The sequence below is a fragment of the Arachis hypogaea genome, chromosome 18 (genome assembly GCF_003086295.3).
Source record: "Arachis hypogaea cultivar Tifrunner chromosome 18, arahy.Tifrunner.gnm2.J5K5, whole genome shotgun sequence".
In the NCBI taxonomy this organism is placed as follows: Eukaryota; Viridiplantae; Streptophyta; class Magnoliopsida; order Fabales; family Fabaceae; genus Arachis; species Arachis hypogaea.
Window position 1 is genome coordinate 130,571,884 of NC_092053.1, and position 24,942 is coordinate 130,596,825.

The 24,942-nt window shown below is 32.5% G+C and overlaps 1 protein-coding gene and 1 long non-coding RNA gene across 2 annotated transcripts; one reads left to right on the forward strand and one right to left on the reverse strand.

Annotated features, from left to right (window-relative positions):
* Positions 1 to 1,352: 1,352 nt before the first annotated feature.
* LOC112773104 (synaptotagmin-4) lies at positions 1,353 to 8,803 on the forward strand. The gene is made up of 13 exons (XM_072225718.1): positions 1,353 to 1,762; positions 1,998 to 2,100; positions 2,216 to 2,268; positions 2,563 to 2,683; positions 3,232 to 3,359; positions 4,020 to 4,121; positions 4,695 to 4,769; positions 5,215 to 5,294; positions 5,644 to 5,794; positions 6,137 to 6,367; positions 6,959 to 7,240; positions 7,407 to 7,520; positions 8,384 to 8,803. Exons 1-13 carry the CDS (start codon positions 1,658 to 1,660, stop codon positions 8,528 to 8,530), a joined length of 1,692 nt encoding a protein of 563 aa, XP_072081819.1. The 5' UTR covers positions 1,353 to 1,657; the 3' UTR covers positions 8,531 to 8,803.
* On the reverse strand, positions 5,479 to 6,216 carry LOC140181623 (uncharacterized). The gene is made up of 2 exons (XR_011876597.1): positions 6,082 to 6,216; positions 5,479 to 5,904 (listed from the first exon to the last, which is right to left on the reverse strand). It is a non-coding gene; the product is annotated as an uncharacterized lncRNA (long non-coding RNA).
* Positions 8,804 to 24,942: the final 16,139 nt, after the last annotated feature.

The window sequence follows — 24,942 nt, forward strand, 5'->3', positions numbered from 1 at the left end:
ATTTGCAGCAAATTTGGGTGTAGCACGAAGATATTTGGGTGTATTTTAAGAATTTTTGGGTGTATTTTTTATTCTGATATAAGTTCTGCATAATTCAAAACTCTTTCTCTTCCTCCTTCTCATCTTCTACTGTTTCTCCTTTTTTTTTTATCATCATCACAATCTTTTTCTTTTTTTTTCTTATTCATCTTTTCTTTTTTATTTTACCTTCTCAAGTTTCTTCTTGTTTTACTCTCTTAACAAGAATAAAAACAAAAAAAATCAAACAAAGAAGAAGAAGAAAGACATAATGCTGTAAAATTACTTGAAAGAGGATGAACTTACATTCATTTAACTAAAAGAAAGAAAGAAATAAGGAAAAAAAGAAGAAGAAAAAAAAAACGCAGCATTAGAGAAAATATTTTTCTGTATTTGCAGCAAATTTGGGTGTAACACGAAGATATTTGGGTGTAATACGAAGATATTTTGGTGTATTTTAAGAATTTTTAGGTGTATTTTTATTCTAATAAGTTCTGCATAATTCAAAATTCTTTATCTTCCTCCTCTTCCTCTTCTACTGCCTCTTCATCTTCTACTGTTTCTTCTTCCTCATCTTCTTATTTCGTTTTCTTATAATTCTTCTTGGAAAAAAATCAAACAAAGAAGAAAAAAATACATAATATTGCAAAATCAATAGAAAGAGGAGGAGGAAAAAATGTAGCAACAACAACGGTAATAAAAAAATAACAATGAAGATGAAACACGCGAAGAAAAAAGAGGAGAAACGCAAAGAAAAAGGAGAAGAAAAAGAAGAAAGAGGATGAGGAGAAGGAGGAACGCGAAGAAGAAGTATCTTCCATAACAGTGAGTGAAAACGCGCTTTGGAAAATGGTTGAGTGACGCGCATGTTATCATGCTCCGGTCAGTTAATATAGTTTTTGTTAGATTTGGCCCAACTTGTAAGACTTGTGACTTATATGTGTAGCATAGCTCTAAAAAAAAAATTAAAAAATTTGAGGTACAGAAATTGAGCTCTCCAATTTGTGTACCCTTCTACACTTTTAAAAAAATACCAAAAATTATAATATTAGAGTATATCACTACTTTTATTTTTATACCAAAAAAAAAATTAAATTATAAAAAAATTAGATTAAAAGAATTGAGTTGATAACTAAATAATGACTAAAAAATAAAAACAATAAATTTTAATGGCCTAATATTTTTTTATGTATAATTAAAGAGAAACAAAAGAAAAAGTAAAAGAACCAATAAAGAGGACGAAATAAAGAAAAGCATATATTACTTTCTTAATTGACAATACTACTAACTCATTACTCATGAGTTCATATGGATTATTACTGCTTTATGAATGAATGAATGAATTAATTAATTAATGACCACAAGCTCATTGTATTTCCCTTTACTACAAACTTCCTCATATCACAACGTAACTAACTCATCATAACGATTAACAGAAACACTCTCTCTTCTCTCTCTTTTATTCTCTGCGTTTGAGTGACCAATGAACGTTGGCGAGTTCCAACAAACATGGCCTCAAGAGTGAAAACCTAACCATGCTTGAGCTCATCAACAAAATTATCATCATTTCAATAAGAGGTGAAGCAGAGATTATTATTGTTCATCTTCATCGCAAAATCGCGTTTCTTTTAGTAGCATTATGGGATTCATCGGCGGGATGATCATCGGCATCGCCTTCGGCGTTGGATTGATCGTTGCTTTTGCTCGCTACGAAAGCATTCGATCCAAGCGTCGTTCTGATTTGGTAAATTCAAATTCACCTCCATTTAATTTCATTTTATGAGAGATTTATTAATGAGGACAAATTAAAATGGTCATATGTATGTTAATTATGAATTAAATTCAAATCTGTTAAAGAGTCAATGAACAAAATGCGAGGTTAGTTCTCGCATTCTCACGAATTGCATTTAGGTGAAATGTATTCCATTCATTCATAGTGAGTCTTAATTAGGCATTGTGGATCTGTGGTGGCTATTTAGGCGAAGACGGTGGCGATGTTTGCGAGGATGACGGTGGAAGATTCTAGAGTACTTCTGCCTGGAAAGTTCTACCCTTCATGGGTTGTATTCACTAAGAGACAGAAGTTGAGTTTCAAGTTTCAACTCTGTTCCCTTACATTCTTCTGCCTACTCTTACAATGGCAGCATCTTCAGTCATTGATGTGGATTTTGATATTGGCTTTTTTCTTTTTATGTGCAGTTAAAATGGCTCAACACGCAACTCGACAAGATGTGGCCATTCATCAATGATGTACTATGCTTTTGTTATTGAATTTTTATCTTTCTTTCTTTCTTGTTCATAGTATCTATTAATTTAGCTATGTATACACATTTTATTGTTTATTGTGATAGATTTGTGTAAAAATAACGTTGGAAGTATCTTTATATTATATTAAATATGAAATTGAAAGTGAAAAATGTATCTAAACTAAACATTATAATGAATATAGGACACAGTATTTGTGATTACTAAGTGTGATCTGTGATGTGTATCTAATAATTTTGTTGATGAAATTAATATGGAAATCTGCTTCGGCTTAAGTAGGCAGCTTCGGAGTTGATAAAGAGTAGTGTGGAGCCAATTCTAGAGCAATATAAGCCAGTTATTTTGGCTTCTCTTACCTTCTCCAAGTTGACCCTTGGCACAGTGGCTCCACAATTTACCGGTTAGTCATATTCATTCATTGAAGTGATATATATACTCTAAACTCTTTATGCTATTATACATAATCGAGTTGATGTTCTATTTGAAATGAAAATCAGTAAACCACACTCCATCCAATAATAATAAATTGATAAATATTAAAAATATGTTATTTAAATACTTTCTTTCCTTTTTTCTTATTTATCCTTTGAAATTTGAATGTTATTATTTTATGAGTAATAATTAAGAGTTTTAATTCATTCTCTAATTATCCTCTTAACTTTTAAATGAATAATAATTTAATTATATATTTAATTTTTTTAAATATAAAAAGATAAAAAAAATTCAAAACTTTTTTTATTTAGAACTAAGAGGATAGTTTAAGGTTTTCAATTATTATTATTATTATTATTATTATTATTTGGATCTTTTACATGTATGCGTTATGTAGCAATTCTATACTATTGAATTAAATATGTTAGGACTTCGATTAATAATGTCATGATTTAAGAATTCCATGCATGCTCTTAATATACGCTGCTTTTGAAATATGGTGCTGGAAATATGTAGGAATTGCCATACTTGAAGAGGAAAGTGGGCCTAATGAATTTACCATAGAGTTAGAGATGCAGTGGGATGGTGACCCCAACATTGTTCTTGATATCAAAACCAAAGTTGGCGTCGTACTTCCCATCCAGGTGATACACATCATTGGTCACTGCCACTCCTGATTTTCCTTTCTTAGCATTATATTCTATTTTAATATATCTAAGAGAAGAAAGCAAACAAATGTTTTGATTGGTGAAAATATAATTTATTTGCATTATAAATTTTCAAGACTTGATGGCCCACCTGATTCTTGCTATTTTTTTTCCCGTTTTACTGATAATATCATTTTCAAAGTTTGTTCATTGAATTATATGACTTGTTATCCAAAACATACTTCTGCTCAGCTTCAATAATATATACTAATTATGATTGCTTTCACTGATCGTTATGTAAATGTTCTGTTTTGGAGAATATTAGCAAACTTTCATGTCAGTTTTGGGGAATGTTGGCAAATTATTCATTCAACTAGACAAATCTTTTCTGCTAATGTTAGAGAGAAATGTAATATAGTTCAGTGCATATATGTCTCTATTTTCTGATTCAAACGCTTAAACATCTTCATATAGGCTTCTATCTCTAATAGTTAAAAAGATTTACATACTTAGATCAATAAAGCCGAATTATGCAACTAAGTCTGTCAGTGGCACCAGATTAATGACTTTGAGACTCTTCATATGGAAACATTTAATTTTTTGGAGTTATTCCTTATCATTATGTTCTTTCTCTCTTCTGGCAACTTGTTTATATAGGTAAAAAATATTGGATTCACTGGGGTCTTTTGGTTGATATTCAAACCACTAGTGGATGAGTTCCCTACTTTTTCAGCTGTTTCTGTTTCATTGAGAGAAAAGGTGAGCTGTATTATCTCCTAACTTGTTCTTTTTTAAGTTTAATATATATTTTAGGGTTTATTTAGTTATATTGTCTTGTATCTTATGCCAAAGGTGAATAAACTACTCTCTTAATTTTTGAAAGATTAGTTTCTTTACAAAATAGTTTGTAAAAATTGATCATTATACTTATACACCAGAAAAATGAGTTTTAAATGAACTATTATTTTAACTCTTCAAATATAGTTGTTGACATTGCTCCTCAGTTGGGTTGATTTGTCAGAAGAAACCAATATTTTGGGTGCCGCAAAATTAATATAAAATTTTCAAGGACTATCTTATCAAGAACCGAGGTTTTTGAGAGTGAATACTAGAGTACTCTGTTTTTCTAAGTTGATAAAATATTTCAACACGTTGAAATAAGGATTACTTACATGTTGTAATAATCTATTCTCTACGATGTCATGTAAATAGAAATAAACATGGCTTCATGGATGATAGCAACGTAATGAAAGTTTGCTCAAATGTATGTAGTACGTACAATCCCGGCCACTAATTTAAATTTGTATGTTCTGTTTTTTTTTCTGCCATCAGAAAGATCTGGATTTTACTCTAAAAGTAGTCGGCGGTGATATATCAGCTTTACCGGGGGTATCTGATGCTATAGAGGTATAACCAAATTACATCATAAAAGTTTTGTTATTCCTTGATATTGTGCGATATTAATTTGCAGATACTAAACTACCACATATAAATAACTGGAATTCTTAGTTGTGTAATAAAGTAATAGTCAGGCATCATATACAAAAAGTTTTCACAAATTTTCATGAGTGTCGATTCAGTTTTAATAATGGAAAATTGGAAATCTTCTCTAGTTGTTTCGAAAGGTAATTGTCTTTCTTACATTTACTCCATTCTATTCTTTCTGGAAATCTCCAATGTTGCTTCTGAAATTTTCTTAATATTTTTCAAAGGTTTGAATATAGAAGGTGCAATGCACAGTACTAATGCATCGTTGTATTTATAATCTGGAGAAATCAAATAGAAAAGGATAAGCACGTTACCCACAGCTTTGTAACTCATAAAGAACTCTCAACTCTTCTCTTTTATTCAGGAAACAATTCGGGATGCTATTGAAGACTCTATAACTTGGCCAATGCGCAAAGTCATACCAATTTTACCTGGGGATTACAGGTATGTGTAATTTTACTAACTTTATTCTTAATTCCTTCCAAAGGAGAAAAGGCGAAAAAGTGTGTTTGATATGTGAGTAAACATGATACATGGAGCTCATCTGAAATTTTATCTCCTTATTCTTTTACAAGCTCTCCAGAATCCATATAACACTGCTGGTAACGAAAATGAAATGGAGATAATATTTGGAAAAAATTGTCAAATGAATTACATTTTTTAAATAGTGCATTTCATTTAATTCTTTTAGGACTAAATTATCATGTCTCACAGTAAATATAAATATGGGATGCTGATATTGACATTAGTTCTGCACAACAGTTATGAAGTTTCCTCTTTTGTCCTCTTACAGTAATCTGGAGTTGAAACCGGTTGGAATATTAGATGTGAAACTGGTGCAAGCAAAGGACTTAACAAATAAGGATATCATTGGTAAATCCGACCCTTTTGCTGTTCTGTTTGTAAGGCCACTTCGTGATAGAACCAAAACAAGCAAAGTAATCGTAAGACAAACCTTCCTTTCTCAACGGAAAGCTTCTTTGCTTTTTTATTTATCATAGCGTCAATTACACTCACTTCCTCTCCATTTTTGTGGTGAACTTCAATTCGTCTCCTGTTTATTTACAAAAATACTTCCCAAGAAATTTAGCTAATATTGCATTTCGCACACTTGTATTTTTATAAAATGTGGTGGTAAATATAAAATTCACTACTATTTTAATTGGACAAATAGAAGGAAATCATGATAAATTTCACCAAACTTGAGAGGAGGCCAGTGTAATTTGCTTACCGTTTATTCTGCTATTGTTGAGAGGATTAGTAATCCAACTGTTTGGCACATTCAGAACAATGACTTGAATCCAATATGGAATGAGCACTTTGAGTTCATTGTTGAAGATGCGGATACACAGCACTTGACTGTAAGAGTTTTCGATGATGAAGGCATTTCTGCTGCCGAGCTTATTGGTTGTGCCCAAATGCCTCTAAAGGAACTAGAACCTGGTAAAGTCAAGATTGTGTGGTTGAAACTGGTCAAGGATTTGGAGGTCCATAGGGATAACAAATACAGGGGTGAGGTAAGATAGTGTATGCATGTTCCTTGCGTGTGCTTCCACAGTTCCACCTCCTATCATATGTGACATATCTTTCATTTTGTTGGTTGATGCTGATTGTAAAGATACGTTGAACTTGGCCCCTTAAACTTCACCTAGAATATTAATTTAAATAATAACTATTAATGTGAGATTGGTCAAAGTGTTAAACATTTTAAATTAAATAAAAAATCCTAAGACCACTATTTTTTTCATGGTACTTCAATCAGAACAAGTCGAGTTAATTGAATTCCAAGTAAAATCATAACCGGTACAAGAAAAATATTGGATTTAACTTTCAAGTACAATAACTTGTTGAACCAATCTGATCATCAGAAATATATATATGTCAGGTGTACTAGGCATAGGTTCTTTTCTTTTTTCTGAAGGTCTAGTTCACTATTTTTTTTTTTAACATCAAATCTGGCTGAGTCCGAAAAAAAAAAAAAAGCATCAAAACTGGCCTATTCACTTATCATTTGTATTCTGTTATCTCATCATATTCTACTTGTGGAAGGTTCATGTTATGGCAGTTCATAGATAGATCTTCTTGAGCTTCTTGTCATCTTGCCATAGGTGCACTTGGAGCTGTTGTACATCCCACATGGAACAGATGACAGCTTTAGGAACCCCTTCGACCCTGATTTCGCATTGACCATATTCGAGAAGACCCTCAAGAGTGGAACTGAACCAGAGGCTGAGGATATTACAGCACGAAAGAAGAACGTCATTGTAAGAGGTGTTCTCTCTGTGACGGTTATTTCAGCTGAAGACTTGCCAGTTGTGGACTTAATGGGCAAGGCTGATCCATTTGTTGTCCTGACGTTGAAGAAATCAGAGAAAAAACTCAAGACTAGGGTAAGAATCCAGGCATTTTTGAAGTTTCATTTTTCCTAATTAGAATATGCGGTAAAGTTCAATTTTGTATGAGAAATATGTTACAACACATATACAATTAAGTAATACACTGATTTCTATTTAGTTCACGATAAATTAATTATTAATGATGACTCTTGCTTTTCAGGTCGTAAATGAATCCTTAAATCCAGTTTGGAATCAAACATTTGACTTTGTTGTAGAGGACGGCTTACATGAAATGTTAATTGTTGAAGTCTGGGATCACGATACTTTTGGGAAGGTGATATATCTTTTGAACCTTGTCTCAAATGATGTTTGCTATAAGCCTATAACTAGTCTCTATTCCATCATATTTAGATACAATTCAAAGCTAAATAGATTGATCTATAAATCTATGAAGAAAAACAAAATTAAAGTGACCATCAATATGAAATGCAGAGAGTAATAGTTTAATAACTAAATACTACAATAACCTTAGACATCATCGTCTACATTTGCTTCCATCTTCTTGGTCTTATACAGAACGTTTTAAAACAATTTAATAGGTATCATTCTTAGTTTTCATAAATTGAGTAACCATTTTTTAAATAAAAAAAAAGCATCAAAGCAAAATTGGCAATTTTCTAGCATGCCTGGGTTTAGTTGTTTGTACCCCACTAATATATTATGTTCCATCACTTTTTAGTAATACCTTAAATTTCACATTTTTTTTAAATAATGCACGTTTGTTATATTTAATTTTTCTTTTCATCAGGTATACATAAAGGTGTACCACAAAAATAAATGCAAATAAATAAATAAATAAATGCAGTAACAGTACTGTAAAGTGACATGCATAAATGTATGATGTGTTGCTAACATTCAATTAGAATCTTAGAAATAAAATAAGAACTCAATTTAACTGATGCTTCTCGCATGATGTTTGATTTATGGGTTGATTAATACTGGTTTACAACAGGAAGTTAGCTGAAAAGACATATAAATTAGATTCTCCAAACTGATTCAATGATGTTATCAGTCATTTTTTTTCCTAAAGAAAAATAAGTTTGAAGTATACATACACACAACTGACCATAAGCTTGTTCTCAACTTAGATTAAGATTTTCAAACTGAATTATTACAAAAAATGTATGGATTTTTCAGGACAAAATGGGAAAAGTGATAATGACTCTAACAAAGGTGATCTTAGAAGGGGAATATCAGGAAACGTATACACTAGAGGGAGCTAAATCTGGAAGGCTTACTTTGCATCTGAGATGGACACCACAGCACAAGTACCGGGATCCTTAGATAGTTTTCACAATTGGTTGTAGCGACAACACGTTATAGACCATGGTAGCCAAGATCAACATCTATAGAGCTCAGGTTATTTTTGACAATTTTGATCTGATGTCAAAGCCACAGAAGATTTCAAGAGAAAATACTACAGTATGAACAGTTGAACACACAACAGAATGACATTTGCTATGTACATATAGGCATGTTTTTACCTCTAGCAAGAGAGACAAAAGAATTCTAATGTATTCTTTTTTATAAGTGAAAAAGAGCATCTATTCTCTTAAATTCTCATTTAAACTTCAATAAAACTATTGAGGACTATATATCCTAAACGTTCAGGACTATTCCAGAATAGTATCCATATGGAAGTGGTCAAGTGCTACCTAACAACCTACAACCTGCCCAACTAAGGATCTGTTAAAATGAGATTGTGACATGCGATGAGAAGAAGGAAGAAAGGACAAGTTGTGATAAAGATAAGAAGGCAGTTTGCTCATTTAACACCACGTTGTTCAAATTATCCATTATAAACAACAATTAGTTCTGTGAAACAGAAGGTTTTAAAGAAATAGTCGAGTAAATACCCATAGTAGTCCCTGAGATTCACGCAATTACTCATAGTAATCCCTAAGATCTCGATTTCCCTATTGTAGTCCTCCAGATAGAGCTCCGAGCACTCAAACTAGTCCCTGACCATATTTCAGGTGATGACTCATCACCGGAGCGCTGACGTGGCCTAGGATTGCCACGTGGGACATGTCCAAAACGACGTCGTTTTGGGTTTGGCGCCCTTGAAAGCCAAAAACGATGCCGTATAGTTGTTACTTGTTATGAAAAACAGTTTTCTCCACCAACACAAACACTTCGTCTCTTCTTCTTCCACCCTCTGAGTTCTTCTTCATCTCCCCATCAATGGCGTAGTCGTAGGGTTGTATTTGCTGGGTTTACAAAAATTTGAGAGAAGAAGTCATATGATCAGAAGTTGTTGTCGCTCTTCCCTTCCCTTCCTTCACCACAAAGACGAGGTTCTGACGTTGTGATCGGACTCAAGGTAACCTTTTTTTTTTACTTTGCATTTTGAATACAGTGTTAGGTTGATGATAGCATTGGTCAGTGTTGTTGAGGTTCTGGAGTTTTGGTGTCATTGTAGTGTTTAGGGTTTGAATCTTGGTTGGGGTTTGTGGGGTTGCTGTAATACCCAAATGAAACAGGGAAGAAATAGGGAGAAGTATGGAGGTTTGGAAAAAAATATTTTCTTGTGGTGATTATTTTTCCTTTTTAATGCATGAGTAAGCTTTCAAATTCTCCCTATGTATTGTAAAAATTTTAAATTTATTGCAGATGGAGGAGAAGGTGAAGAAGGTATGCAGCAAGCTTGTGAAGAAGGTGAGAAAGTATCCAAATTTTAGACACTGCGAGGCTACAACTTACTTCAAGACACGGTTTGACTTGACTCTGAATAAAAACTCAATATCCAGGGCATTAATGGATGCAAGAAGTGTAGTGTATGGGGATGAGAAAGAGCAATATAGGATGGTGCTTTCCTGAAGACCCGGTTTGGTGGACAGATTTTGTCAGTCGTGGGGTTAGATGCAAATCATCATATCTATGTCATAGCCTGGGCTATCGGTTTGGTGGACAGATTTTGTCAGTCGTGGGGTTAGATGCAAATCATCATATCTATGTCATAGCCTGGGCTATTGTCAAAGTGGAGAATACAGAGACATGGAGATGGTTTCTTGAGCTACTTCATCAGGACTTGGAGCATTATAAAGAGTATGACTGGTGCTTCATATCGGATATGCAAAAAGTGTGATTTAATTTGAATGTCTTGCTTTGATTTTATGTGATCTTATATTAAGAATTGTGTTGTTATGCTTACTGTGAATAATTGTGCTTTCATTGGATTTTGATGGTTAGTTTTTAGGGTAAGACCTTTGATGTTATGCTTGTCTGAATTAATTGTGAGATAATTGGATTTTCATGGTTAGTTATTAGGGAAAGAATTCTGCTGTTATGCTTACTTGAAGAATTGTAGCTTCCATTCGAGTATGATGGTTAGTTATTTTGTTAAGAATTTTGCTGTTTTGCTTATCTGCATTAATTGTGAGATGATTGGATCTTCATGGTTAGTTATTAGGAAAACCATTGTGCTGTTATGCTTACTTGAAGAATTGTGCTTTCATTATGCTTGTAGTGCATTTTATGGAGAACTTGTAATTAGTGGTTTTCTCATTAATCTAGCTGTCCTATTAAACGTTAGGGACTTTTATGGGTCACGACCTTCAATTGTAGGGACTATTATGGGGATAGTAACCAAATGTAAGGGACTATTATGTGTTACGATTATAATGTCAGGGACGATTATGTGTGTAACATTTACTGAATCTGGCAGGGACTGATATCAGCAGTGAAAGCGGTGATGCCTGATGTGCATCACCGTTTCTGCGTCTGGCATTTATGGAAAAATTTCAACAAGAACTGGAAGGACTTACAGTAAAGGGGACTTCTGTGGGAATGTGCAAGGGCAACAACATACCAAGAATTCAGGGATGGAATGGAGAAGATCAAAAGGTTAATACTTAATGCCACTTATTTCTCCTATAGGATCTTGCACCGAAAAGACCTTCGAAACTGTCACCACGAAGACGATCCTCTAATCAGCCAACCGCACCAACAGTGAATCCCTTGCAGGGTGCATCTTCAGCAACATCTTCAAAGTTTGCCAACTTGATGCAGTTCATCCCAACGCCAGGATTTAGGCCCCCAAGAAAGAAGAATTGAATACTTTAGATATATGTACTTAGGAGTTTCTGTTTTGTGTTTTGTTATTAGTCTTTTCCATAGTATAATGACTAGATGGTGAACTGTGATGCAAAGGTCTTTTTGGTATGCCTTGGCCTTGCTTTTGATGAAACTACAGATAGCAGCAACATGGTTTCTAGGCTGCCTTTTACAGTCAACTTTTGTTGTTTCTTGATAAACAATGGAATTTATGTTAATATACTATGCTATGTGGTTTACCATTCAAGAAGCAGGTTCTTTATTTTTTTCATACACAATGGAATTTAAATTAACAACAATTTCATAGTTAATAGCACTTTTCATTCCATCAAGAAGCAGATTTTTACAAATGTTGATAACAACGAACCCAAAACCACCAATTCATTCATCATTTACAATACAGGATCACCAACAACACTGTCAATACACACACAGCTAACACTAACAACTGGGTCATCACTTTTTGCATCTGGACATCCTCCTCCAACCTTCGAAGCCTCCAATCAACGTTGATCTTCACTTCATCACCACACGATTCTGACTTTTCAACCTGTTCCTCATTCACAGAATCTGCCCACACAAAAAGCTCGCACCATCTCTTCCCACTTGTCTGCAACCAATAAAGGATCAAAGTTTAGAGAGGAACAGCTCAAGAACAGTCAAGGGAGGCATAACAACACAAGAACAGTCAGGGGAGGAGAATAACAGCAACACAAGTGATTATTCTAACCTACATTATAATTGGGGCAGCCATAGAACGGTTTATTCGGATTCGAATCTGTGCCAGACCATATGAGAACTGGCCTACAGCCACAGCCGCACCATTCTAGCAGGGCCGATCTTCTGCTCTTCGTTTGCGTTCTACTCCGGTTCCAGCTAGATGGGAAACGAACAGAGCTTCCACCTGCAGTGCTACCTCCACCCATCATCGACATGAGTAGCAGCCCCAGAGGAGAGTGCATGAACAGGAACAAGTGTATGGAAGAAGAAGAAGAAGAGGTGAACAAGACGAAGAGGGGAGGTGTATGAGAATTTGGGGATTTAGGGTTAATTATACTAGGAGGGACCAATCTGGGTAAAAATTGGAACTTAGCCAGCTCAGCTAGCCATTGGCAGCACTCCAGCGTGGCAATCCTAGGCCACGTCAGCGCTCCGGTGATGAGTCATCACCTGAAATATGGCCAGGGACTAGTTTGAGTGCTCGGAACTCTATCTGGAGGACTACAATAGGGAAATCGGGATCTCAAGGATTACTATGAGTAATTGCGTGAATCTCAAGGACTACTATGGGTATTCTTATACATGCGTCTTTTAGTAGATGTGTCTTTAATCGGATTGAGAAGATAGAAACCAGATAGAGAGAGGACACTGCGGTGGACGACAGCAATGCAGATCGCGAGGGTAAGGGTGTCGCGGTGGTCCTGCGGAGGAGAAAATTGAATATGCAAAGCGCGCGTTGCAGCGATGGAGATTGGTTGCGAAGGGCACCGGCATTGCCCAAAGGATCGTCGGAGTGGAGACCGTGGCGGTGGCACAGACACGAACCACCGCACACATTCCGAGCAGTGCAACTAACGGCATAACGCAGGATCGGGGTAGGATGAGTTCCTCCTTCACGGAAATGGTGGTGTCATATATGGGATCGGGGTGTGGCGGGATTGTGTCGAATGGTGTGCGCGGCGTTTTGGTGAGGGCGCAAGTTCGAGGATGCTGTTGATGACCGGAGAAGGTAATAGAGGATTAGAGATAGCATGACTTTTGTTGCTTCACGTTGCAAACACTCCTAGCGGTTACAATCCTAATTTTCAAATTTATAATTAATTGATATCAATACCTTCCTAATTTTAATTTAAAAATAATAAATAATTATTGTTGTCAATAGTTGGCAGATTCATTCTTGGTTTCTTATACTTTTCTAAAAAAAAAGGTCACGGATTTTAAAGATAAACTAGTGTATGTTTCTGTACCCTGTACGAAATAATATATAAAATTATATAAAAAATTTTATTAAAAAATTAAATAAAATAAATATAGTAATTATTATAAATATTTTACAAAGTTATAATTAAAATCAAACTCTCCGGATTTTTAATATTAAAATATTAAAAATAATTAGTATTTGTTTTAATCAACTTGGGTTTGTTGAGTGATTATCTCACTCGTCCGCTTAAATAACTATTAAGAGTTAGAATCTCGCCTTATGTGTGTAGCAATCCATTGGCTAGCAGTAAACCCTTAATAAATGGAGCATCAATACGTGGTTAGACTTGGCAAGAGTATCTGAATACGTGGGTACCCGACTCGTCTATACCTGGTTGGGGAGGGTAATAACTTGACTCGAGTTGGGATAGATTTTGCTTAGGACAGGACATAGTCGGATTTAAGATTTGTCTCACATCACAAATTTAGTGATTCACAACTTCAGTCCATACTCTATAGCCGTGCAAGAGAAACTCAGTCATCCTCACCTAGAGTCTTCTTCTTCTCGGCTTCTTCATAAAAACCTCATAACTCCCATCATCGTTGTTGCTAAGCCCATCGCCGCCTACCTCTTCACAACTCCCATCTTCTTTCACAACTCATGTCGCTATCGCTGCTTATCCCGTTACCGTCGTTGTTGAGCCTATTGGCACTTCTCTCTCTCTCTCTCTCTCTCTCTCTCTCTCTCTCTCTCTCTCTCTCTCTCTCTCTCTCTCTCTCTCTCTCTCTCTCTCTCTCTCTCTCTCTCTCTCTCTCTCCATGAGTATGTTAAGTTCTTCTCTTCTTCTTCTTCCACAACTCATCACTTAGTATGAGTCCAGGCGTTGCCGTTGCAATTTTATCTGAGTCTGTCACCGAATAAAATAAATTTTTTATTCAAGTTGGACCAGTTGAAAATAGGCATGCATAATATCATTTTTGCATATAATTTCTGAATTTTCTCCCAAATTTGATCTATGTGGTTGAGTATTTTAGTATGGCAATCATCGTGGTTTCGTTGCGACACTAATGTGATAAAAGTTGTGGTAATTTCATAACTAATATATGAGACATACCAGATTATTAAAGTAATTAGGGAAATAACATTCAGATGTGCGCATAAAATTTATAAGATGTAATTATCTCAGAAAAAATATATATGTATAGCCTGAGTGGAAAATTGTTAGGAAATTATTATTTCTTAATATATTTATGCACAATACATATATTAATTATAATTGAAAATTAAGTAATTTCACATTAAATGACTTATATGACAGTGATCTCATTTATTGTCATAAATGTTGAATTAAATAAGCTATTATTACTTTTGATTTGGATAAATGAGACTAAAACTATAGTACTAATTTATTTGAGTTTTAGGGTTTAATGAGTGTCACACTCAAATATAAATAATGACTTCAGGATTTTGGTCTCCAACACATCAAACTCGTTTCTGTAGCTCTTTTCCCACAGTGGAGTTGTGATTCAGCCCTATCAAGGATACAGAAGGTTTTGGTTGACGAAGATCAAAGAACCACAAGAGCCAAGCTCTCTGATCTCAATCATACTCTCGAATGAAGGGACGCTCCTGCGTTCTCAGTTATATTTTTTAATGATTCAACATGGATGATCTTGAGATTGAGAAATCCTAAAATTTTTAGATAAAATAAAATTTTTATTCAATCAAAATGATGATAAATAATTTTATTGAATAAAATTATATTAATATGATCATTGGATGATAAAGAATGCTAGAAAAATAAATAAATAATATTTTAAGAGTATAAAAATATTAAATTGTCATTTCAATTTACTTTTTTAATTAACGACAATAAATATCTTGAATTAATTAAATTTTTACAAAAAATTATATACCTAAAATTATTTCATTTTTTCAAAAATCTTTTAAACATACAATGGTTCAATGAGAAGTTGACTATTGAGAATTGAATATAATATTTTTAAATTCATATTTTTAATAAAAAGATGTACTTAGTTCTATCCATCCTAGATAATTCTGTATTCACTATTACTTATCTATCTAAATAATTCTAACATTGATAGAATATTGTTTTTAGATGCAAAAAATTTAAAATATATTTATTCTATTTCAAAAATCAATTTTCATTTTTAACTTAGGATTTCAAAAAAAATGGCAAAAAATATTATATTTTTTAGTTAAAAAAATAAAATATCTATAAATATATTTTTGTTCTTTAGCTTTAGATTTTTCAAAAAAATTTGGCAAGTTAATGGAATCAAATCATATTTCTATAACATATATAAGAATGTATATTACACATAAATAAAAAATATTAGGTATAATAAGAATAAATACATAAATTAAAGTAAAATTTAGAAAAATAAGAACCAATAAAATATTGAAGGAAAGAAATATAAATAGAAGAGAAACAAAATTATTAGACGGAAGAAAAATAATTTAATAAATTTTATGTGTATATAAAAGAGGAATAAAAAGAAGATATACAGTACCTTGTTTAATTTAGCAAGATTTATGAGAATAAACACATAGAATAAGAGAATAAAAATAATAATAAAAAGAAACTAAAATATCTGAATTAATATCAAAATAAAAAATAATAAAATAATGATAATCTATCATAATCTTAATCTTTTAATATAATTAATTAATAACAATATAATTAGTCTACCATAATCTTAATCTAATCTTTTAATATAATTATTTCTAATTAAGTAATCTAATAAATTGAATATAAATATGTCTAATCTAATCGTATAAAGAAATAGTAGATTTTTCACAATTACGCACGCACGCACACACGCACGCACGGACGCACATATTGGGGATAAAACGTCACTTTAAAATGAGATTATTATTAATGGCATATAAATATTAAAACTGTATTAATGCATTAATTGAAATACATTATTAGAATAAAAAATTACAAGAATTAAAATAACTAAAATTTATTAACTTTAATTAGTTAAATTAGCATAAAATAAGAAAGAGATGATTAATCAGATTAAATAAATTAAAAAATATTACTGAACAAAGCAAATGTCACAATAATTATATTACTAATTTGAAAAAATCAATTCAATATATTCAATATTTTATTTAAAATAGACAATTAAAGATCACTAATGAATAAAAATGAATGGGATATAATAAAGAATAATTTTGGTAGTATAAATAATTAATTTAAATTATTATATACAATTTTTATTTTTACCTTATTATAATTTAAGTTAACATTAATGGTAAAAAATCTAATTTTAAATAGCCTAAATTTGTATTTTACAACATAATTAAAGCACAATTCATACTTTTTTATTTTGTGATTAACCAACATTTTTTAATTTTTTTGGTTAAGTCTTTTGTATTTTATGATTGATAAATTTTCTCTACAAAACACAAATTTGTGATGAATTATTACAATCATAATTAATTAAGAAAATAAAAAAAATTATTAAAAAATCAAATAAAAGATAAAATATAGAGTAAAAAATTTATTTTAAAACTAAAAATTTGTCAATTGTGCTAGAAATTCCAAAAAGATTGTATCTTATTATATAATCAATTTTGTTACTCACTTCAACTTCATTATGTAATACCCTACCACACAGAGCTTTACGCTTAAGCCGTAAAACAGAGGTGGTGTGGTATTACAACCTCTAAAATAAAATACATATAATAATAATAGTGAAAAGGAGATAGTATACTAGGAGCCTTGAAAAACAGGTGAAACAAAAATCGCAAAAATAAAAGTGCAACGCTCAGGAAACGTTGATTATTTGCGTGCGAAGAAACCTAATGATCATAGGTATAAATAAACAAAAGTGGGAATAGAGAGTCAAGGATACAGAATAACTAGCTCCTAACTCCGCCTGCGAAGCCAAGGCTGGCCGGAGAGTATTTTTATATATACAGAATCCCAAAACCAAAATACATTGCCAAAACCCTAACTCTCCATAAACCTCTAAGAGGATCAAAATAAACAAGTCATTCGGAGAGAAAGCTAAGTATATATACATATGAACTATACAGCAAAAAAGAACCCAGAAACCACTCCACTTCAGAAGTCCAGATGCCTAGCGAGGTGCCTCTCGACCTGCATCTGAAAAATAACAACATAGTATGGGGTGAGAACCAGAGGTTCTCAGCATAGTAAAGGTGTCACGCACATAATATATAAGGTCCTGGGAATGCCAAAGGCAATCCTAGAACACCGATACTCAGATTACAAAGCTTAAAGTACTAAACAGAAACCATAAAAGGTGGTCTTCTAAGGAAATATAAGTCTAACTTAGACTTAACCTTAACTCTAAATCTTTCCTCCTTTCCTCCGTTCCTCCATCTCCAATAACATATCACAGATAGTCAAATAGATAAAGACAAACACAAGTAGAGTGCAAGTACTGCAGATAACAATTATACAATTAACATAGCAAGTACATTTAGGCACACCTAGTTAATGCACAAACAAATAACTCAAGCAATATGTACATGATGCATGCTTGTCCTATAGCTGATGAGTCTCATCTGTCAGTTATCAAGCTAACCTGACAAGTCCGGCTGCTAAACCTTTGAACTGTCCCCCGACGCGCATCCCCAAGAGTCTATGCATAGCTTTTTCTCATATTATAAATTGCTCAATGGGAGTCAACCTTCCCGGAAATTTAGAGTGCCTCGTCACATCTTACGTCGCAGGGTCAACAGAGTATCGAGTCTCAACTTGGGACACGTGGTGGCAAGCCATGGTACTTTACCCAAGGAAACTCGTATCTCAGATAAATTAAATGTGTAAGCCTAATACATTTTAGAGTAATTGTAGAAATCAATCATTCAAGCATTGGCATCATAAATCATTCAAGTATACATCTCATTCTTATATGATTCACCATTTTTAACCTTTACTTCATCCCCAAATTATCTTAATTTCCTAACTCCATCTCATTACTAAGCTTTTTAACCAAGTTTAGAACTACCAATATGAAAATAGAGGTTTAGGAAGTCAAATTGGCTTTGAAAATACAAAATAATGATTTGCTGAAAACAGGGGTATGTGTACGCATGTACGCTGGACAGAATTGAACACATGCGTATGACTTCTGTATGCGTACGCATAGGTAATAAACAGAATGTAATTAATGCGTATAAGGGTGTATGCGTACGCATGCAAGGCTTTTTAGCCAAAAATTTGGCTAAGTCTTAAATCTACAAAATTTCAATTTAAAACCTCAAATTTCCGACCCGCATAACTTTTTTGTTTTAAAACTTTTTTATCCGTTCTTCGAACGGCATAAACTTCATGGACCCAATTTTCATACAAAAAAAGTTTAAAATCATTTGGGGGTTCGAAAGCTAAGTTATGGCTCGCTGAAGTTTGGCCAAAAATCAAATTTCTCAAAAAGTTCAAACCTCACTTTCATCAAAATCAATTTCAATATCCACTTCCTATACATATATTCAGCACAACACATATCATAACATCTCCATACAACTCTACTATCTACTTACCAAATCACAACCCATCAAACATCAATTCTTTACCAATCCACACCCTAAGTTTCTTACCTCCATCAACATAATCATCAACATTTTATCATACATACGTATACAACCAATATCATCAATTTGCCAACAATATCCACACACCAAAAAATTATGGTTACCAACACATATACATAACTTATATCATCAATCAACATCATTAATGCTAAGCTTCCAACCTACATAATCATTTCAACCTATCCTATGATTCTCTAGCCTAAGTTTTCACATGACATTATATATTAAATACGCGAAACCTAAACCATACCTTGGCCAATTTCCACGTATTATCCCAAGCAATCCTCTTAGGCAAAAAGGCAAAGATTCAACACCACAATTCAGCTCTAACACCCACCAAGTTTCCAATCAAGCTTCCAATAGCTCTATATCATATATATACACATACACCTAATACATGATTCATACACCTAAATACCAAATTCAATACCCAACATATAAAATCAAGGAATTAGATAGGATTCTTCGAATTCTCACCTTACCAAAGTGTCACACAAACAAGAGTGAACGTTTTCGTCAAGCTAATCAGGTCCTATAACATCAAAGAAGCAAAATCTCACTACCACTTACATAATTTTCGAAAATAAAGAGGGTAGAGATACTGGATTGGGAGTGAATCTTACCAATGAAATTGTTCCGATAAATTCGTAGAGCTTGACGCAGTGAGCGCGTGGCCGCAAACGATGGAGCGATCGGAGCTCGGAGTGGTGAGATATGGTGGTTTGAATTGAGGTTAGGGTTTTTCTTTTCTCACCTTCTTCCTCCCTTGGCTGGAACGTGAATGAGGAATGAAGGGAGAAGAGAAGCTGCGTTCTCTTTAGGTTATTGGGCTAAATTGGGCCTTAGGCCCATTTTGGGCCAGGTTTGTCTCGTTCGACCCAATATTGGGTCAAATTTTTTGAAATTAGTGTCACAATTTTTGTTTTAATGAGCTTTATCCTAATTTAATATAATATTCATATTACTAATTTTTTCTATTAAAATTTAATTTATTGACTAATTATTTACTAATTTAACGGAGTTTACACATTATCCCTTTATATCCAAAAACGTATTTAATGTCACACTTATTTCAAAAAAGATGAAACTCTTCAAATACGTGATATAATGTATAATTTAATAACAATAAGATAAAAAATATCTAAAATTTTATAATAGTATTTGAAATTTTTAATGACTATAATACAAAGAGTTTAAATCTACCAAATGAATTTAATAGTTACCCTTTGCACATTTTATTTAAATTTAAATTTTAAAATTTAATTTGTATCTTCTTTTTTTTCCTAATATAAATTATTTTTGACAAAAATAAGAAAAAAAATCTATTAGACCAAAAAAATATTCTATCAAAGAATTATTATAAGGAGATTTATAATTAGAGAAGAAAATAATAAAAGTATTAATAATAATAAAGAAAAAAATGAAGCTTATATTAAAGAATGTTAGAAAAGAAATAATAAAGTTCATATTAATAATAATAATGCTGAAGAATGATGTTGCTGCTTTAGGCTTCTAGCCTTCGTTTTTGGCCATCGTTTTTTCCTTTCTTTACTTTTTTTTTATTTAAATTATCAAGTCATAAAAAAATAAAGAACAATTCAAGAAAACAAAAACAACTAGATCAATAGTAACTATACAAATTAAAATACATAGGAGAAAAGCAAACTATTATATGATAGAATTAACATGAGTATATTTCATCATTAAATAAACAAAATTAACACAAAACAAAATTACACGTTAAGAGAAAAAAGAATTAAAATATACAAAGTGATAAAAAGATTAATTTTACAATTTTATTCTGTCATGTTTATATAGATATAGAAGACTATAAAACAGTGAACTTCAAACTAAATTAAATTGTATTTATTATTATTAGAAGGGGTAAGAGAGAGAGCAGTAGAGAAAAAGTTTGTGTGTATTCAAGTTGTGTAGAATGATACAATATAAAAGAGAATTTATATGTGCTAAGAGAATCGAAATAATAAAAACGTAATATATAATAAATATTCAGATATATTAAATAATGCTAATTGATCTAATTGATCCTAATTATACTCTAACATCCCTCCTCAAACTCAAGTGACAACTTGAGTTTCAAACTTATTTGAAACAACTACTGGAAATGCATAAACTGATAGAATGGGTGCAGATGAAACTGCCTGAAAAAAACGCAGACAGAATTATCGGAAGGAAGCGCAGGCGGAACTGCCACAAGAAAACGCAGATGAAACTGCTGGAAGGGAACGTAGACGGAACTGCCAAAAGAGAACGCAGACGAAACAACTGCAAGAGTGGCTAATTGCCGAAAAATTGTTGAAAAGGTGACGAACTGCTAGAAAGCTGTTGAAAAGTGACAAAGTGCGAAAAGATGACAAACTATTGAAAGGTGACGAAAAGCATCTGGTTTCTCCACGAGAATAAGTAATTAATGGATGAGCTAATCAGTGAGGTCAGAAAAGCATCAAAGCACTGACAAAAGAGAAAAAAATGGCATGGAAGAAAAGTATGAAAAGTATGGTGATTTCACCAGAAGAAAATCAACTTATCCTCCTCAAGGAGGATATCATGGCTCTGATATCATGTTAGAAAGGGGAGAAGGAGCAATAGGAAAAATATTTGTTGAGTATTCAAGTTGTGTAGAATGATACAATATAGAAGGATATTTATAGGTGATAAGATAATCGAAATAATAAGGACGTAATATCCTATAATAAATATCCAGATATGTTAAATAATGCTAATTGATCTAATTGATCATAATTATACTCTAATAATTATATTCAATTAGTTGATATAATTAAGCCATCGTAATGAATTGTATTTAATAAGTTAAAAAAAATAAATTAAGAAACATTCTCAAAAGTATACCACATCAGCTTTATCATTAAGTACAAAAACTAAATTTTTATATAATAGAATAAATTGGCCATACATATTGATTTAGAAATGTCCACATATTATTTTCGTATAGCATTCCTCTTTCGGTAGACACTATCACCTTTTTTGTTCAACAAAGTTCATTCGATTTGCATAAAGCACAAGGGACGGCATAAATATGGCTTAACCCATCTACAACTACATTTGCAACAAATTATTATCTAATACACTAATAACTACCGATAACTATAAGAGAGGAGAAAAAAGGTAAAACACTAATAACTACAAGAAAAGGTTAAAAACTATGATGCACGGACACTGACACGAACATGAGACATGACACGATACGGGACACGCTAACACGCGAATTTTAAAATCTTATAAGACACGGAGACACGCATACATATAAAATATAAAGTATTTTTTGGATAAATCGTAATCATATTTTGATATTTTATTGATATTAAAATATAAATTAATTTTTTAAATTATTTTTAATGTCTTATTTTAATTATATCAAGTATTTAAAAATATTTTTTATTTTAATAAATAATAATATATACTATATCTAAATTCATTTCAAGAATATATGTTAAGAATAAGATTGGATACGCTGACACGTGATGGTATTTAGGTGTGTTCAAGCGTGTCCGGAGAAGAATTTTTTATTTTTTATTAAGACACGGTTAGACATAGCAGACACGTGTGTCGGACGAGTGTCGGTGAGTGTTGTGTCTAAAATGTATCCGACACACGAATATGGCAACTCAGCAAAGTGTTCGTACTTCATAGTTAAAAACAATCACTAAACCGTTAACCTTTTCTTTTTGTCATCTCCTAAATCTGGATTGGATCTTTTAAAATGTTTTTAGTATGTACAATTTTTTTATAACTTTTTTTCGTCTCACTTAAAAATTCATGATAAAATATCACATTAGACAAAATTGGTTTTAAAAAAAATTGGAAAATTCATTTTTCTAAACTCTTAACGCGATGTTTAGGAGAGAATTGAGTTAGGCCTTTGGTCACTTTTTTTTTTCATAACTGAGATACTTATTATTTACTAATATTTAATATAATAAATTATTTGTAACTTTTCTTGATAAATTAAAAAAAAATATTGTTCTTGTTTAATTTTAACTATTTCTCGGTAATTATATTAGATTTTTTTCCCACCGTTAAATAAACCAAAGATACTAATACATAATGATTTCAATAACTTAAATCCCAAAAACAATGCTAAATAAAGTTATTGGTTTAGAAAAAGTATAAAAAACCAACCACCCTACCAGCCAACTTGACAACTTTGTTAAAAATAAGATTGACATAACCCTTATTTTTACTGCACAATACACGTACAGTTTCGGAATGTAACTGTCATTGCTGACACTGCACTCATCGCATCGCCTGTCCATGGAGATCAACCGCCTGTCGCATGGAGCTACGCCCTTCGCCGCACCTTATTTATGCGCCGCACCAGGCCGACCGGTGTCGAATTCTCATCGCCGCGGAGTGCGCTGGCTAGGGCGGCCATCCTCCATCGGTCTGTGTTGGAGATGCTTTTGTTGCGTTGCCACTCTTCGTGCTCGCAATGTCGTTGACGCTGGAGGCCGTCAGAAGGAGCAACGTCGTCAACTCTGCAATCATTTTGAATAAGGTTTTGTGTTAATTTATTCAATTTAATTTTTGGAATGATTTTTCTACGTCGTTGGAATGAGGGATGTTTGGGTATGAAAAATGGTTTTGCATGCCAAATGTATCCATCATTTGATGATGAAGGCTCGAATGTATCAATGTTCTCTGTGAGTGATCAATCTACTAAAGGCTACACTGCCTGTGTGAACGGTATTTCAAGTGAAGATGATGACCAGGTATGTTGTTCAAGCTGTATAAACATGTATGTTATATCATACAGAATCTGAATGGTTTTTTGGTCTTATAAGTTAGATGTTTCTTGTGTTTGATATGGTGTTTTTTTAGCATGAAGGTGAAAATTCGATATGGTATTATTTTAATATAATTTTACTGCACTAACAGTGTAAATTATTTTACACATTTGTCCAATCACGTCCGTTCGTTTAGATGACTATTCATGCGTTGATTATTGAAAGCAATTATTTTATTGACGTGGCGATACATGATTAAGTGTACGTGTATAACTTCTTTACACTGTCAATTCATTAAAATTAAAAATTTATTTTTTATGTATAATAAAGAGAAACATCCACCAATCCTATTCTAAGAAACATTCATGTACAATAAAAAGAAACATTCATCTAAGAGCAAAGAAACATCCACCAATCCTATACTAAGAAACATCCATATACAGTCACAAAACATAAATATTTAATCACTTCAAAAAGTTAATTTGAACGATTTTGTACAAAAGTAAACCTAAATTATTTGGCAAATTTTAAAAATATTTTTTCCTTTGTAAATATATATATAATCAATGGCAAATGGATAAATAGATTCCAATCGAAATTCATATAAAGGTGGCACAAATATTTTCGTACCTTCTCTGATAATCTTTTCATATATCACAAGGAGATTAATTATTGATTCAAGATTTTCAAAGGTTAGTATATTTTTTTCATAAAGAAGTTTTGTATAATTTTTTGGAGGGTGATGTGTAAGCGTATGTTATATTATATGAATTTGGATGGTTTTTGGACATGTATGTTAGATGTTTGTTTTGGGCTTTATATGCTGTTTTTTTTAGCATGGGGATGAAAAGTTATTTGGGTATTGAATTGTGGATGTTTTGCCGTGATCCGGTGAGGTTTCTTGTTGGTTCACTTAATTTGTACGTGTTTGCTTTTCATTACAGGTGGAAGTAGTTACAGATGTTATTGAGTCGGGAAACGATGACATGGAATTGAGTCATGTGGTGCGAGTTGTAATTTATTATTGTGATAACACTAAGGAGTTATCGAAAACCAGTATTAAGTGTTAGTCGCATTGAATGTCATCTTTTTGAATTGCTTTACAGTTTTTCGATCACACTGCCATTTGTGATGAGAGAATCCCAAGTGTAGAATTGCATTTTGATTCGCTACAGCGGGCACATAAATTTTATGAAAATTATGCAAAGAAAGTCGGTTTTGTAACCAAAGCTAGGAACACAAATTTTGACAAAACGAGGAAGGAATTAAAGATACCGATTAACCAATCAATTCATTGCAATTAGAAAGGTTATCATGAGTATCAAGTGAAGGCAGTATTTTAGACAAATAAGATAACA

What these genes read in the sequence shown, in the direction of transcription:
- LOC112773104 (XM_072225718.1), top strand. Translation starts at nt 1,658, where the DNA reads ATGGGATTCATCGGCGGGATGATCATCGGCATCGCCTTCGGCGTTGGA. An exon ending in AGTGGCTCCACAATTTACCG is followed by an intron (nt 2,684 to 3,231) that starts GTTAGTCATATT and finishes GGAAATATGTAG; the next exon opens with GAATTGCCATACTTGAAGAG. An exon ending in ATCACGATACTTTTGGGAAG is followed by an intron (nt 7,521 to 8,383) that starts GTGATATATCTT and finishes TGGATTTTTCAG; the next exon opens with GACAAAATGGGAAAAGTGAT.